This window comes from Emydura macquarii, unplaced genomic scaffold (genome assembly GCF_026122565.2).
Source record: "Emydura macquarii macquarii isolate MOO-44397 ecotype Brisbane River unplaced genomic scaffold, CSIRO-AGI_Emac_v2 contig_450, whole genome shotgun sequence".
In the NCBI taxonomy this organism is placed as follows: Eukaryota; Metazoa; Chordata; order Testudines; family Chelidae; genus Emydura; species Emydura macquarii.
The window spans coordinates 7102490-7120047 of record NW_027130587.1 but is presented as its reverse complement, the minus strand read 5'-3'; the positions used below and the strand labels follow the sequence as shown (position 1 = coordinate 7120047).

General features: G+C 42.8%; 1 protein-coding gene across 7 annotated transcripts in view; it reads right to left on the bottom strand.

The window, feature by feature from the left end:
• GTF2IRD1 (GTF2I repeat domain containing 1) overlaps positions 1–17558 on the bottom strand; it is a 154136-nt gene that overhangs the window by 19069 nt on the left and 117509 nt on the right. For 4 of the 7 annotated variants that reach the window (XM_067537891.1, XM_067537894.1, XM_067537892.1 and 1 more), the window contains exons 18-22: positions 16337–16395; positions 15929–15991; positions 14258–14341; positions 12687–12870; positions 11163–11191 (exon numbers count right to left, since the gene is read on the bottom strand). In XM_067537891.1, the coding sequence (XP_067393992.1) occupies positions 11163–11191; positions 12687–12870; positions 14258–14341; positions 15929–15991; positions 16337–16395 (419 nt within the window). Of the gene's footprint in view, positions 1–4422; positions 4444–11162; positions 11192–12686; positions 12871–14257; positions 14342–15928; positions 15992–16336; positions 16396–17558 lie in introns of all 7 variants that reach the window. The other 3 variants (XM_067537895.1, XM_067537889.1, XM_067537890.1) reach the window with 1 other exon arrangement.

Below are 17558 nucleotides of genomic sequence, written 5' to 3'. Positions count from 1 at the left end.
CAACAGAACAAAAATATGTTTGTATTCCTCATATTGAATACATAAATCTCTCTAATCTTGTGCCCAGTCACTTGCAATAAAGACACTTATTTAGCTCAGTGGAGTCAAATCAAACAGAAAAGCTTGGGCTTTGTAACTACCCAATGCAAATCACAACATTTCTGTGTAGAATGTCAGTTTGATGGGAAGCACTGGACTCCATGTTCACTTTTGCTGCTTATGGAGAAATCAAGCTTTTGTCTGTAAGTGTTCGGAGGTTAGTGCTGTGATTTGCCTCTGGTACTACAGTGCTGTTATTTACCATCCTGTAACAAGACAGAGTTTCTGCCAAAGAGGCCTGAGGTGGCAGAAAAAAAGCTTCCAGCTAGCAGGACAGGAGATAAAAAGCAATAAACTCCACCATCCTAGAATTTCAGACGGGGGGCTGGAAAGACTCTCTAGACCTGGAGTCCTGCCATCTACATCCATGCACCAGTTCTAATACTCTGCAGGTAAAACCCTTGCCTTGTGTAAACTGTTCTCACTCAGCTGAACTCAATGGAGCTATGATGCTTTGCACCAGCTAAGGATCTGGCTTCTAGGCACCAATCTCCTAAAAGATTAACCTTGTCTGCTCTTCAGCACCTCTTGTGTTGCCTCCTCAACCATCTCCTCCCTTGACAAACTATTACACTGCCCAACTGTGCAACCCTTACTCTTGGGGAATAGCCCCTTACTAGAGGAGTGGTCCTCTTGAAACCCATAGGGCTCTGTGTGTAGCATTTAGTGTAGTAAGGGTGGCTCAGTTGGGGCCCAAGATCACTTAACCCCCACTAACATCTAAATCAGGGTCAGAGTCTGACACCCTTATCAAGCAATTCCATTGATTTCAATGGCACATTTGAGGAACAAGTGGCTACTCCTCACTGTAAATAATGAGTTCACACTCTGGCCTTTCATTTCCTCCGTTTTAATTCCAAACCGATACTCTGTGTTTTGCTCCGCTAACCAGTTTAAATGACTCTTCTTCCTCTAACGCGGCTGCTGTCCCTACCCTGTATGTGTAACATGGCATTACATCAGCAGAATAACTCCATTGGACTAAATGGGGTTCCATCCAGCAGGTTCCCTTTTCCCTCTGCCCCAACTATATCTACGAACGATGCGTCCTGTGCCCTACTGCATTTGTATGGGCAGGGCCAGATTCTGACCTCACGGACCCCTATGTAAATCTGGAGGAACTGCACTGAAGTTACTCCACATTTACACAGGTGTAACCGAGAACAGAATTCAGGTCACTGACCCGATATTCCTTTACATATTTTCTCTAGGCTCTACATGGTTTACATCACATAACCTCTTTCCATGAATTATACTCTCTCTAATCCTTTGGTATCATCTTGGGACTCTCTTTTTTAATAATGACAAGCCCCCATTGACACAGCTCTCGTGTCCCAAAACGGGTTTAACCCAGGTCGTACCAAGAAAACTTAGCAACCCCCTGGTCTTACCTATGAGACTCCTCTTTATACAGTCCAACATCACCGCTTAATGAGCTCCAATATAATTTGCTACTGATTGAGCCCCACCTCGTACCTGCTCAGTGTTTCTAACGGCTGTTATTTATTAATGGCAACATGGTCACACTTTGAGGCCCCAGATGAGATTGGTGCACCTCTGTGGTTACTGTGCCATGTGCTGTGCATGCAGAAAATAAGAGAAGTCCCTGGTCCAAAGATCTTACACTGGAACTAGACAAGACAAAGTGTGGACGAAAGAGAGGATCACCAGCCCCATTTTACACAGGGGAGCTGAGACACAAGGAGATAAACAAAAGGTGAAGATAAAACAGTCCCACCTACACGCCTTTATCTTCAACTGTCCTGTTATTCCTCCTGCACCCTCTCCTCAGCATAATCATGCTGGTTTTGCACACCCAACTCACATGGCTTTCAGACCAGCGCATACCATTGTCTGATTTCACCTGGAGTCTGACCGCAAAGTTTCCATGGGAGTTAGATCTGCTTACATCAGGGCTGCATTTGGCCCAGTATGGGTGGAGAGGTGAGAGTGAGAAAATTCTGCAGGAATTCGAGTGCAAATAAGCAGAACAATAAGAAAAACGGGAGGACAGAGCTTTTGAATTCTTGCAGGAAAGAAAAAAAAGAGGGAAATGAACAAGGTATGGGTCAAGTTACTTGTGCAACTGCCTATCCGTCACAGTAATTGGCCCAGAGACCTGGCTTAGTCTCCATACTTGAAGGTAACCAGTTGTCTGGGTCACAGGTGGTTTGGATAGCAGCTAATACAGAGAAATATACAACCATATATCCGCACTTTGGGCGTGAACGATACCCTAACGCACTACACTCGCTTGAGACCGTGATCCCTCATCCGGGAACAGAACATTCTCCCTCTCAATAAACAAGGAAGTGCAATGTGGACACTAGTGGAACTGATGGGCTTAGCTGCTCAAGGCACTGAATCTCAGTTCAGCAATTCGTGTAAACCATCCAAGTACAGAAGTTCTGACAGATGCTCCATCATAAGCAGCTAATGTTCAGCCTTGGAAACAAAGTGATGGTTCCTTGGCTAATGCTCCCAGTCCAGATGAAAGGTGAGTGCAGAATGTTAATTATTCCTTGCCCACCAACCCTTGGTTTACATGTTTGATTTTCTCCTTGGTTGTGATTTTCTTCCCATTGAGCTTTCCTCTCTCCACGAACCCAAGGAAGATCCTCACGTGTCAGGCCCTACAAAAGTCACCCATCACAAGCTAAACGACAGTCTCACATTTTTGCCCTCTGGTGTAAAGTTACAGCACAAGTGAGGGCCTGTAACAGGCTAGAAGTATTTGCCTGAAACACCCCAACCCTGTTAGCAGATCTTCGTCCTGCTGACAAAATGTTATCTGGGTTCTGCTGACTAAATGAGGAAGATGAATCACTAGCCCACCTGCATATAAAGGAGCTGGAAGTGACTTTCTGAGGGAGAGAGGATCGAGGGTGTGGACTGAGCACTTCTGAGAGAGAAGCCTGTTAGAGCAGCCAACCCTGGTGAGAAGTCTTGTGCTAAACTTTGTTCGTTGCTGAACTCTTTCATTAATAAATTAAAATACCAGAAAGACAGTGAGTTTGGATTCTGCATACAGGTATGCAGCTGTCCAGCTACATGACTGCCCACAAGACAGGTAGCTGGATGTCTACATACCCTCCTCTGTGTTCACAATTATTTGCAGGCACAAAAGGGAAAACACTTTCAATGACCAGGTCTTAAAGCTCCACAGTAGATCCTTTCTCTGCATTGTCCATCAGCATAAACTGTAAGTTCCTTTAGAACTGTGATATCGTCTCTATCTTGCATAGCATCAGGCACACCATGAGTACTTAACCAATATCATCACCATGGTGGAATGTATTGTTGGAGCATTCTAACCCTGCTGATTTGGTAGCAATGTCCATTTTAGAAAGGGAAGGACGTGTGTTCTACAAAGAACAGCAAAATAAACTGGAAGGCATTGAATGAGCAGAGAGACATAATATTCCAAAGTTAAATGCAACCTGGTGAGCTACATTTAGGGAAAACAGTTAATGCATGTTGTTCAGAGAACGTACCATCATGGATTCCATGTATCCAGTTTTTTTTAGGAGTTCTGATTTAAAAAAAACATTAAAGGAAGAAGTATTTGTTTGGTGGAAAGGAAACTAGCCAGAGCCACTTCCAACATTTCAGGTGAACACTTCATTTTTTGGTTATGTTTCGAAAGTTTGATTAAAATAGAAAAAGAAAGATAATTAAGGTCCAAATCCTGCAAATACGTATGCTGAACGTCAAGTGTGTGAGTAATCTCACTGAAGTCAATGCGACTGCTCTTAAACACATGAACATACAACCCAAAGGGATCTCCTGAGCTGTGAAGTCCAGCCCCCTGTTGTTGCAGACAATCCCATTCTATAATCCCATTCATACATTTATCAAAACACCTTTTTCAAACTAGTTAGGTTGTTTGGTCCCACTACTCCTATTGGCAGGCCATTCCAGAACCTCATTCCTCTGATGGTTAGAAACTTTCTTCTAACTTTACAGCCTCAATTTATTCATGACCAGTTTATACCCATTTATTCTTATGCCAACTTTGTCCTTCATCTTAAAAAGCTTTTTTTTTTTTTTTTTCTCCTTCCCTTTGCACTGTTTGTTGTTGTTCTTTAGTTATTTGAAGGTAAGCACATATGTAAATGCTTGCAGGATTGGGACCGAGGTGGAAGAATAGTTGCCATGGAGTGACCAGTGATAATGCTGTTACTCTGGAAATTATTGGAGGGTTTGGTTCTCTGAAGAACATGGCAGAATACGAGATTCTGGCAAGGAAAAAGGGATGTGATCACTGAAACAAGACTAAAGAAAAAATTAACCGAGGGAGTTAATTGGTAATCACGTAGTTACCTTCTGATACTTGTGAGGCCACTGCACATGCAAGTGAAAGAGAAAAGGAAAAACAAAGGCAAAAGAAAAGATGAGTTCAGTTGGCTGGGATGAAGACTATTTTAAAAAGGCTTTGAAGTTGCACAACCATTTACATAATCTGTTTGATTTTGCACCTTCAGATTACAACAGTAATAGCTTTAACATTAAAAATATTTATTCATTTTGTGAAAAAAAAAGTTAAGAAGGAATAATCATCCTGCTACTCTTCAGGTTTGGTACTGCGACTGCGTGGATAAGGTAGCACTTGGTTCTGAACTTCAGAAAGCAAGGGGGAAATAGAAATAAATGTCACAAAATGTGTTATGGTCAGGTCAATATGAGATCAAGTGCTTTTCCCTGTTTATTAGGAGTTTCAAATGTGAGATGTGTCACATCAAAGTCTGGGAGGATTGTGTTCTTGTGATTAAAGAAAAGGATGCCTGGATGTGTGGGGTTTTGTTTTTTTTTTTAATTAAAGAACACCGCCTGCCCTACTTTATTAATTGGAATATGGGAAATAATCTGTCAGTGTGGCAGGGAGTTTTGGGAATAGGACAGATGGGGCTAGTGTGCATTTTCAATCAAAGCACATAAAAATTAACATACAGAAAGTTGTTTTTTTTTTGGGCTAGATTACTTATGCTTGATATTTTTTTTCAAAGGCTCAAATTAAGCCTGTTTTGTATCTCTGTGCCCCAGGAAAGAAGAAGAGAAAGACAATTTATAGTGTTTATAGTGCTGGAATTTCAACCCTCACCTCTTTTATCCCTTTTTATTTTAATACTGAAAGATCCTTCCATTCTAAAAAGGATTCAAAGGATTTTTCTTTGAACAGATAACCATCAGCGGATTGAAAAGCAATCAAAAAATTAAAATTAAAAAACCTGAAAGTAAAGTTTGTTATTAAATACTTATTTCTGAGGTGCTGCCCTTAGGACTATATCCAGCTAGATGGGATTCCTTCCTGGGGTTGCTATTGAGGTATCACAGCCTACTGCAGATACTTATGCCCTATTTTGATGGCTTACTTGAGAGTTAAGTAGCCTATAAAAGATTCATGCAGACATATAATTACAAGTAAGGGCATAGACACTCAGTAGGTGTCTCTCTACCTCAGTGGCCAAAGAAGACATCGCTCTTTCTGAGGTGGGATTTTCAAAAGTGCTGATCTGACTCTGCTCCCTCAGAAGTTGTGGGACCTCAAGGGGAGCAGAGTTAGGCCTGTCTAGCTACAGTATTTATTTGGCCCCTATTACCTTAGTACCTGAGCATCTCCAGATCTTTAATGCATTTATCCTCTCACACCCCTGTAGGCAGGGCAGTGTTATTGTCTCCATTGTATAGATGGGGAACTGAGGCTAAGAGACTGCTCAACGTCACACAGGAATCTGTGGTAGAGCAGAGAATTGAACCTAGGTTTCCTAAATCCCAGGCTGGTGTCCTAACTACTGGACCATCTGTCCAACCTTGTGCCCTTTCGAAAAATCTCACTTTCTGATCACAAGGATGCTGCAGGAACTACAATAATACTCACTTCTTCAGTGTGTTTCCTCAGAGACCGTCCCACATTTTTACTGCTCTGTAACTGAGCCTCACAATGCTGTCTCCCACAAATCCTCAAGGCATTTTACAAATAGGGACACTGAAGCACAGAGCAGTGAAGTGCTAGCCCACAGCCACCCAGTGAATCAGGTTTTGTTGGGTTTCTCTAGGGTCACAAAGTCCAACGTTGCTCCCCATGGCTGATGCACCAGCATGACTGATGGAGACAGAAGGAATATGTGCAGTGTTTACATGAAACTGGGCCAAACCCTGGACGCACTGGATAAAATGTTCATAAGCGCTGAGGTGACTTAGACCCATTCAGCACATAAGAAGGGCCATTCTGGGTCAGACCAATGGTCTATCTAGCCCAGTCCTGTCTACTCGTGGCCATTGCAAGTGATCCATCCCCTATCATCCAGTCCCAGGTTCAAACTCTATTATGATGTTTTCAAATAATTTCCATGCAGCTTGCAGGCATTTCACTTTTGTGACTGTTCCTTTTAATTTCCCTTTAACTAGCTTTCTCATTATTATTGAGTTTCCCTTTTTGAAGTTAAATGCTCCTATGGTAGGTTTCTTTGATATTTTCCCCCCTACAAGGATATTAAATTTAATTACATTATGGTTGCCGTTTCCGAGCTGTTCAACAATATTCACCTCTTGAACCAGATTCTGTGTTCCACTTAGGACTAAATCAAGAACTGCCTCTCCCCTTGTAGGTTCCAGAACTAACTGTTCCAAGAAGCAATCCTTTATGGATTCTAGAAATCTTCTCTCTGTATTCTGTTACTACTGTAACCCAAAACTATTCAGTAAAGAAATAATTTTAGATATTGGTTTCCATCAACTATTTATAACCTCTCTTTAATTTATGCCCTTCATCTCAGCTGGATGATGAAAAGAGACTACTCAGTTTCAAGTCTGTTTAGAGACAGGTTCACTGGACTTCCTAATTCTCATGCACTTCCCAAATACTGTTGTGTTTTGGCAGCAAACTCCAAAAAAAGAACATTTAAATAAAAGCAAAAGAAAAACTGATTTTAATTTTTTGTTTAAACATCAAGGAAACATTTCTGTTGTTCTTAGCTTTTAATAAAACCTGCGTTTTTTTTGTAAAAGAAGCTGGGGTTAAATGAACATGACAGCAACCCTTTAATTCTCTCTCAAAATTTTTTTTTGCGTTTTATTATGACAGTTGAAAGAGGATGAAAGCAAAAGCAATGAATATGCAAATGTGTATGTATGTGTAATAAAAGGGACTCAAACTTAAAGGTCAGAAGGACTGAAGTCCTCAAATCATGATTTTAAGACTACAGGTTACAGAGTAACAGAATACAGATTATTACAGATGGTGAGAATTTTTTTTTGATGAAAAAATGCTCTTTTTGATTAAAGAGACTTCAGTAAGAAAACCTGCATTTTTGTCAAAAATATCAGGTTGTTGAAATAACCAGTCTCCCTCCCCCATTTTTGACAAAAACACAAAACATTTAACCACAAAAATCAGACAATAATTAAAAGTGTTGTTCAAGGAAACTAAAACACGTTCTTCCGCACTCCCACTCACTCGACAAATAACGTAGCATTTCCAGTTCAACAGGCAGGTTGAACTGTTAATACTCGAGGCTAGTGGTCTGATTTGAGTCAGAGCTGTTCACCTAACTGTAATTACATAGATTACACTATAAATTAATAGAGTGGAGAATTACTGAGCCAGGATTCGTCCCCAGTGTTACTCCAGTTTTATATCCATGCAACTCCAATGAAATTAAAGTCTGTACAACACTTAAGTTTCACCTAAGCCATATAAAGGCCAGATCCAGCTATGTGACCGGTCTACAAACTCAGTGTTTCATAAGTGAAACACTTTACAATTAATTGATCTAGGATCTGATCGAAAGGCCATGTAAGTCAATGGTAGTCTTTAAACTGATTTAAATGGGCAATGAATTTGGCTCCATAGGAGTAAGAGGGACTTAAGTATTGCACAAGTCTTATGCTTGACCTGTGTACAAGAGGGTATTTCACCCGGCTACATCGGTTGTTAAATTCACATCCCCATGTCTCTCACTTCCTTGTCACTCCTATCAAGGATTCCTAAATGTTTTTCTACCTGTTGCATTTGCCATTCCTAAAGCATGCCATCTGCAAGCAATGCTGGCCAAGCAGAGAGAAAGCAGTCAATAAAGGAGACAGCATGTTGTTATTTCCATGTATGGCCTATCAGCAGTTGTAAATATTTTTTAAAAAATAAAGTAGTTGTGTTTTAAACAGCAAACTAGGTCTTTCTCCTACTTGTATGAGCTGTGGGGAGTTTAAAAACCAGACAGGAGACTAAGCTATTGTAATAGTAAACAGGAAAGGATTGGGAGAAATCCCTGCAAGATATTTTCTGTGATACCACCTCCTAAGTGCTTTTACATGTAGGCTTTGACTTTTGAAAGTTTGTCATAATTAAAATGAAGCTGATCTGCAAAGCCCAGACCACAATAGATCCATCTATGACCAAGAGGCGATGATATTTCCTAGTCCACCTCTAGCAGGTGTTGACACCAGAGATGCAACGCTGAGGGGAAGTCCAAGGCTGCCTTTGAAAAGACAGGAGGATGGGAAATCAACTTTTTCTAAATCAAGATGGGGCAAAGTTGAAATGGGAACTTCACAAGCCAGCCCAAGTGGGTTTTAATTCATTACAGATTCAAATAGAGAAAAACAATGAACTTTGTTTGGGGAGGTGGATTAAATTCTGAAAGACAGGGTAGAGCTGGTGAGCTGATGACTTAAAAATCAATAAAGCATAATCTATATGTTACAGGGAGCAACGGAGACGATTCCCACATAGAGCTCCAGAGGATCCTTAATTGCACACATAGCAAAACACATCACACCTTTTTTTATTCTACTTCAAACATATAGTTTGATGTCGGTCCATACTTCCCTTTGACACATTCTTGCTACTTATAAAACAGCTTCCAGGAAGAAAAACACCAACACATTCTTTAGTGTATAATTCCCCTAGCTGGATGTAATTCTAATTAGAACACTGACTCCAGGATGTTTGAACTACCCACTCTTTCCTTTGCATTCATGCATTTCCCACACCATTGTAAAGAAGAGTTCTGCCTATGTACCTCAAAGGAGGGAGCAGGTCATGGCCAAAAATTAAAGAGATCTGTCGTGAATGCTGGATGTTTGTTACCAATTTCAGCCAGGTCTTTGGGCAGAGAAAAATGCTTCATTTCAGTAAGGACTGAAGTTTGGAACCAAGAATGTAAAATGTTACTCTTCTAGGAAAGGTAATGGGCAGATCGCTCCTTAGGCGATGTCTTGTCTATGTTTAGGATTTAACCAATGATGGTCTGCAATTGCAACAATGCAGCTATGCCAATCTGCAAGTGCAAGCACGGAAAGTCATATTTTGCACCAACTGGGCTCACTGTTGCTTGAAGCCAGCATAAACTCAACCAGTACAAATTGCAGCTTTCCTTCTGTACACCTGGGGTTTTCACCAGTACAGCTTATCCCAGTTGCTAGTCATCAGTGGCTGAATCAGGGCTAATCCCAAGTATAGATAAAGCCTTAGTGTTTGTAAAAAGGCTCTGAGAGAACTTAAAAAAGGACCAGAACTAGATCCCAAGCAGGGGTTAATAGTCTCCAACTGGGCCTTGTCATAGCTGATGGGCTAGAGTGCCAGCCTTGAGATAATAATACCCAGTTTTGGTGGAGCCAAGGGGGAGCAACTGAAAAGAAACAGAAAGGCTGTCTTGGAGGTGGAATTTGTATTTTTAAATGCTATTTTAAAAAAAGAAAAGCAAGGACAGAGATGTGTTGAGTCAAGAGCGAAATACGCCCACTGCACTCACTCAGATTTACAGTGGGAGCAAGGAGAAGATCTGGCATAGTAACTTACTCCATTCCCGACAGAAGGTCCCTCTTTTGAAGTCTGAAGCACCTCGAACACTTCCCACCCTGTGTGCCCAGGGATTCTTATCACGTGAGCACAGAAATGGAGGAATAAGCTTGGTTTCCAATTTTAACGATCCCTTCATCTGGGATTTCCTGTGGCCTGTTTGTTTCTATTTTTCCTTTGAAGTTTCATGCCAAAGAAAAGAAATAACTAACAAAAAGTGGTGGATGAGAAGTAAGCACTTTCAGGTGCTACTATGTCACCTCTAGACTTGTTAAACCAGCTACTATTTTATCAGACTAGAAGAGTTGCACTTTGTATTCAGCCAGTACAGCACCACCTACGGTACGTCTACACTGCACTCAGACACATGTGGCTGGCCTGTGCTAGCTGACTCAGGCTTGGGCTATTGGGTTGTTTAATTGCAGGGTAGCTGTTTGGGCTCTGAGCTCTAGGATCCTTTCACCTTGCAGGGTCCTAGAGCCTCGGCTACTGAACAGCTACACTGCAATTACACAGCCCCTTAGCCCACGCCTTGAGAGCCCACGTCAGCTGGTACGGGCCAGCCACAGATGTCGAACTGCAAGGCAGACGTACTGCTACTGGCCACGAGTTCATTCCTTTAATGGGCAGAAGGGAGGAAACTGGAACTCTGGGCAATACTCATTATAACAAGTTCCAGTATTTTGTGGTCTTCCTCCGCCTGTACGCACTTCCTTCATTTGTGTGTCCATGAACGGGGTGCTCCATTTTCTTTTTGCTGCTTAATACTTCATGCAACTAAATAACAGCCCTTCAGAATATGCAAGCAACCCACATACAGATCTATGACTTTTTTTTTTTTTTTTTTAAATGACAGACCCTGTGTTTATCAAGAAGCAATGATCATTCACTCCCACCCAAGAACCTTCTTCTCTACTGCATCTGCTAGCTCATAGTAACAGATATTTAAGAGGGTGCACTGAAGCATTGTAAATATGGAACAGGTTTCTGTCCTAGAGTAGCACTTAAAAGAGATGGACGTTTCAAGGAAATACCACCATCATAAATGTGTGAATTAAGGGCCAACTGTCCTCAACAGGATGCCATGGAACTCCACCAGATTCACCAAATAAGCAAAGCTTGGACCATATTCAATGAGACATTATGTCAATGGCAGCTTTCCGCAAACTGATGAAGTGAGTGCATCATTGGAACCATGTAACCTCCTGAGTGACAAAACATACTTATCATTGCACTGCGTAGGCAAATAGGCATCTCCTCTTACCAGGTTTGGGGATGAGTCCTTGAAAAGGCCTGGAAAATACGAAGAGAAAAAATACTTCGAATGAAACCAAGGCAGAAAGCAGGCAAGCCTAGATGGATGATTGTTGTGAACAGCAATTATGCTTATTAACCATTGTTTTTCAGTTAGTGGCAAGAGACCCCTATCAGGATTGGAGCCTCATTACGATGGGCACTGTACAAACACATGAAGATGGTCCCTGCTCTGATGACCTTATATGTAATCTGAAACACAACACAAGAGAGGCAGTGTGGTACAATGGAAAAATAACTGCACTGGGATTTAGGAGACTTGGGTGCTATTCCCAGCTTTGTCATTGACATACTGTGTGACACTGGACAAGTTGCTTCCTGTCTCTGTTTTCACTCCCTCCCTTTGTCTTGTCCATTTAGACAGTAACCTCTCCAGGACAGGGACCGTCTCGCACTATGTGTATGTACAGCACCTAGAACAATCGGACCCTGATCTCAGCTGGGCTTCTAGGCACTTCTCATATAGCATTTTTCATTCATAGATCTCAAAGAGCTTTACAAGGGAGGTCAGCATCATTATCTCCACTTTGCAGAAGAGGAAACAGATGCAGGGAGGTGAAATAACTTGTCAAAAGGTCACCCAGAGAACCAGTGACAGAGTTGGGAACTGAACCCAGCTCTCTCAAGTCCCATTCCAGTGCCCTATTCATTAAATCACATTGCCTCCACTCACAGGAGTTAGCAGGGGCTAGGCCACAGCCACTTAAGTCAATGGAAATCTTTGACTTCCTTTGACTTCACATATTCCCATTGTTTACAACAGGTTTTGGATCAGGCCCTTACTACACAATTTCTGACAGTTCCAAATCATCTGAGGGGTTTTAAAAAAAAAAAAAAAAAAAAAAAGGAATAAAGAAACAAATTCAGTTACACCCTCCCTCTGCCACAGCTGCCACAAACCCAGCCATTGCTGATTGGCTGACTTCCTATAGGCCACACAGCTGGAGCAACACAGAACCCAAGTGACCCAGCATAGGATTTCGTAATAATCGCCCCCCCCGCTACATTTAACAGGGAGCACTTCTCTGTGGTTTCTCATTAAAGACTTGGCACCCTGCAGTGATGGGAGACAAAGGGTGACTTTTTCATTCCTGTGATATTTACACCAAGCTACTTATTTTTAATATGATCTGGCTGTCTCTGGCAGGCAGCAACTGAACAGAAAGGAAGAAGAGGAAAGGGAAGGGAAACCTATATTTTATAGCTCACTTCTTTCCATCAAACTAATGGCCAGTTTAATTGTTGTCTCTCAGCAGGATGGAAGCCTGTGTCATTAGGGAGTATTTATAGCCTTTCCCCTGAGGGGGACTGGCAGCTCATGATGGATTGAGGGCAGGTCGACACGGCCGGCAAAATTCGGCTTCGTTACGCAAGCTACGCAGAACAGGCACATGCAGTGGTTACTGGCTCCGGACCATGTCTTAGTTTTTTTCCCCCCCAGGCTGCATGGCAAATAGCCCATGGAGAAACGTACCTTGTTACTGTGAACTTGATTTTGTCAGCCACAGCTAATATTCTCTCCAGGTTCTGAGAGCCAAAAGTGCATGGTTTCCTGAACGGAATTCCCGGGGGGAGCCCCTCTATAGTCACTGACCCTGGGTTGCTTTTAATCCGCTTGTATGGCACTTGCACTGGATACTTGATTCCCAAGGCCTCACCTGGAAGAAAAACAAACCATGGATGCATCTGATATTTGTGAATCAATATTGATTTCAGCTATCAGGTGCGGCCTCGACTTCTGTTATTCCACATGTATGCAAACATGTGCAACCTACCCCTCCCCACCCCCCATGTGCATTATCGAGGACAGAACCAAATGTGAGAGCTGCTTAATGGAGCATGTCAATCATCAGATCAAGGACCAACATTTTCAGGCCATCACCATGGGGACGATCAGAATGGAATGGTCCCAAGACAGCTAAATGAACGCGCAGAGCCGCAGCACAGTGAAGAGCTGATGAAGCAAAGGAGAGACAATTAGGGAGCTAAAGCTACCTTTAAAAAAAAAAAAAAAAAGGAAAAAAGGCATCCTGAGATGGTGATCATGCAATACTGTAGAAGGATGGCAAGGTAAGTGCTATTCACTTTGGGACATCATTTGGGGCAATTTCGATTCCATTTTCCTTCCCCAACGTCCATCTGCAGGAGTCAGGCCAGCAGCTTCCTCCCAAGGAAATGCCATCACGTGTTGGGTGGGAGAGAGCGGCTACATTAAGGTGGAGTCCCTACACTCCGTGGCCTATGCACCCTACCTTAGAGAGGAAGGAAGGCCCAATGGTTAGGGTACTAGCCTAGCACTTGGGAAGTCCCGGTTCAGGTCCCTGCTCTGCCACTGACATCCTGTGTGACCTTGGCGATCACTTAGTCCCTTTGGCTCAGGTCCCCATCTATAGATAATAGCACAGGGGTGTTGTGGGTGGTGCTCAGACAGTCCAGTAACAGCGGTCAAGTAACTATCAGACACATTCCCAGCAATGTTCCCTTTAGAAGGACGCAGGTAGAGAGAAAGGACCTGCCTCTGAAACGTCCTGCTGACTGGCTGGCACACTTCACTTATTCTCATTCTCATTCCCGACTACCCCTCCTCCTGTATACTCTTTCCCTCCATCCTTAACACCAGGAGTTCAGATGCATCTTCCTGGCTCTACAAAGCTCTACTAATGAAATTACCATCATTATTTTTCAAGGGTGGGAATCTGTCTAGGAAATGCAAGCAGCGTTAACTAATGATCCATTCTCCCTATCACAAGGATTTTTCCTGCTGGGAAGGAGCCACCTACACTAGCAAAGCCTTCAACAAAAGCCACTTATTTCCCTCCTCGGAGAACAGAGACAACATTCTGTTTTAATCCATGCTGAAGTGCCATGTCCCACATGTGACCTTCAGAATAACAATTACTCTAGATGAAAAGGGGGAAGGTGTATGAAACCACCTAGGGAGAGGTTACAAAAACAGAAATTCAGAGGAACAGGGAGACAGGAAAGAGAGAAGATACAGAGAAGGGAAAGATTCAGGGAAAAAAGAAAACCACCCTGATTTCTCACCATATTTCTTATTGAACAGATCTTGGACTTGTTCCCTCAGTGTGTTAGCAATATCTATTCTGGAGAGCCTGGCATCATAATTTTCTGTAAAGTAAAGAAACAATTATGGACTTTGGCTGTTCCACTAAAAGGCACTCGGACTTTTAAATAACAGTTTTATAATTGTAGGAAAGTCCTTATCTTGCAATTAACCAGTCTCTAGGCCATTCAGTTCTTAAAAACCAAAATGCTTTAAATAGAAATATGTATTTCTCTCCTGTTTTCTAAGAATGTTGAGCAAGAGCGGCATTAAATCTGAGATTCAATTAAGGTAATTACTGACATTAAAAAATTAATCAAAACTAAAGATATAAACCTAAAGCCATGCTCTGCGAGAGGCAGGGAGCTTTCTGAACTGGTGCTCTAAGAGGATGGCTCAGCAAAAGAGGTCCAGAAGAAGTCAGGGACTTGGTTACTGCAGTCAGCCATGGTGCTCAGGAGTTAGATAACCAAGGAGGCAGGGATGTTGTACACAGCTTCCACAGATGTCTCAGATGGAGGAGTAGAAAATTTGGACCATGGTGTTACGCCAATTTACTCCAGTTTAGATCTGACCCTTTGTGTTTAGCACCCTCTGTATCCCTTTTACTCATCCTTTTGTGCCATTCGGGAAGGCCTGACATCCACAGGGGAATTAGGGCATATCGAAATCTTTACACTAGGACCTAAACAAGTCTCACATTCAGGCCACGTGCATCTGTTGTGATGATTTGCAAACTGATGGAGACCCTTTTATTAGAGCTGAACAGACAATGGTAGAGATACATTGTCCAGGGAAGCAACCATGTAGAAAACAGCTATTGCTGGTGCAGGAGTCCCCATGGACTGTTCTCCAAATCCCTAGCAAACTACTGTGCAGATTTACCAGCATTCCCTTGCACTGGCAATGAGGAATGAACCAGCAACCCCTTATCAGCGACATCCTAGGCACTTTGTCACCTTCCACACTAACTAAGAGGGAGCGAGTTTATCTTGGGGGTTGGATCAGTACATTCTGTTTAGATCAGAGAGACGAGAAGTCAGCCATGGGAAAACCAAGGAAGACTCAACACCACAACAAAGTGAGTTCCCTTGTGAGGGCTACTCAGCCTGCGTCTACACTCTGAGCGAGGGTGTGATTGCCTTGCTCGTGTACACATCCTCGCGCTAGCTCTCATCAAGCTAGTGCAAGCATAAATAGCAGCCTGGCCATGAGGACACAGGTAGCAGCGGCTGAGGCACAGCTTAGCCATGCCTTCACTGCCACCCCCCAAGTTACTGCGGCTGCACTGCGATTTATACTCACGCTAGCTCGATGACAGCTAGCATGTGTATATGTATATGAACAGGGGAATCACACCCCTCGCTGATGAGGGCCATACTAGTATCTAGACAGACCGGGATTAAATCCTATGCTGTGAATGCCACTATTCAAATATAAATTAACAACAGCTGAATGAGAGGTAAAGTACTGCCCTCTGATTTCCCCTCTCTCCACCACCGTAACAGGCCTCCTGTTTACTGATTCAGCAAGAGCTCCATGGACTACCATAGCCAAGTACATTCTAACCCCCCTATGGTTTTATAGAAGATGAGCCCAAAAGCTTTTTTATATGCACATCTACCAGGTTTCCGGATGCCATCCACTCGTACCTTGAAATCCCTGTCGCTTCACAGCTTCATCGACAAGAGAGTCACTGGAGTCTCTCTCACTGGCTGCAAAGACAAGGGACACAGCTGGAAGCGTTAGGACTCCCTGTGCAATTGAAGCAATAACACACAAGGGTCTAATTTTCAGAGCTGCTGGGCCTCCACGGCTCCCAGTGCACTGAATGTTGTTTTGTATCCCCCAGAAGAATGGGAGTCTCCCCCACCTCAGAGGCCACAGGATCCTCTGTTTCCCCATCTTTATATCAGCACTCAGTGTTCACAGCTCTCTGAGAAGTCAGGTCTAAAAGACTACAGAGGAAGGGGAAGGAATGCTGTGCTTTGGAAACTGTTTTAATTCCTCTCACACTTCATTATTGATGCTCTTGTTATCTGAAAGTTTCAGAATCCTACCCATAGCTCCTGGACTGTCAGAGGTAGTCTCCTTCACTCCCTCAGCAAGAAGCTCTGGTCTGGAAAACAATGAAAATCAGAGGAAGATGGTGTGAGAATACATTCCTGTAAACCTTCAAGTTCTTACTATTGCCTCTGTCACCCAGGATAACACTCCTGTGCTCATGAACCCAAGAAATACATCTGGTTAATGCCATTTTAAACCTCTTGCAATACAACGGGGTTAACTTTAAAATAATTTTCATGCTGGAAGAGTCTTCAGAGAGTCAATTTAACACCCTGTGGGAGAAGATTAAGTTCAGAGTTCATGAGCATCTTATATTGCAGGCTATGAACTTTTAGGAGAAGCCATGTTCCCTACGATGGAATGAGTTTCTCCTGGACGGCACTGCCCAGAGGAGAGGGCACCTGTTCAAAAATGCCCATAAGATGCTGCTTTTCACAGGAATACATGCACAGGCACAATGCAGTTCCTCTCAATATACAATGCAGTGCAGAAAATGTCACTCATGATAAAAAATTAACCAGGATGTGACACTACCTGTTATAAAACCTGCATACAGGTGTTTAGAAATATACTACAGAGCAGTAGATTTGAAGGAGTGGGACACATCGTAAAACAAACAACAAACCTCACACCCGCTGTCAGCCTTGCAGATGAAGAATTGGTTGGATGCCAACCAAATTCTGCACCCGACTTCTAATTTCCATTTCAGCCGTCATCCAGCCTTCCTTCCACAAGTCCTCTCATCTGTGAGGGAGAGGTTGTTCCCAAGAGCAGATTAACACCTCCCTAGCAGCCAGAATATAAACACTAATACCATTTCCTTAACGAGCCAGTGGAACCAGAGTTTGGAATCAGAGAGAGATAGTAAAAGGTGTTTGAGGCATAAATGCCAGGCAGCTCCTAAACTCACTCAGACCCTAAAAGCCGGTAACCGGGCAGAACCAGGGAATGTGTTCCAACTTCTCCTCCATGCACCCTCTCACCCAGTCAAGTTTAGATGTTTTATCATCAACGTATTTAATCTGGCTGGGGAAATTAAACACAATCTTAAATTGGATTTCTACAAACCTAAAGGCCTGCAATTATACCACCTGCAGCTGTGATTAAATCAGATCATCTAAAAGAAACAGAGCTAGGCTGGATTAGCACTTAGATGGGAGACCTCCAAGGAATACCTATAGATTGAAATGTTCAGAGCCATCTAGGGGAGTTAGA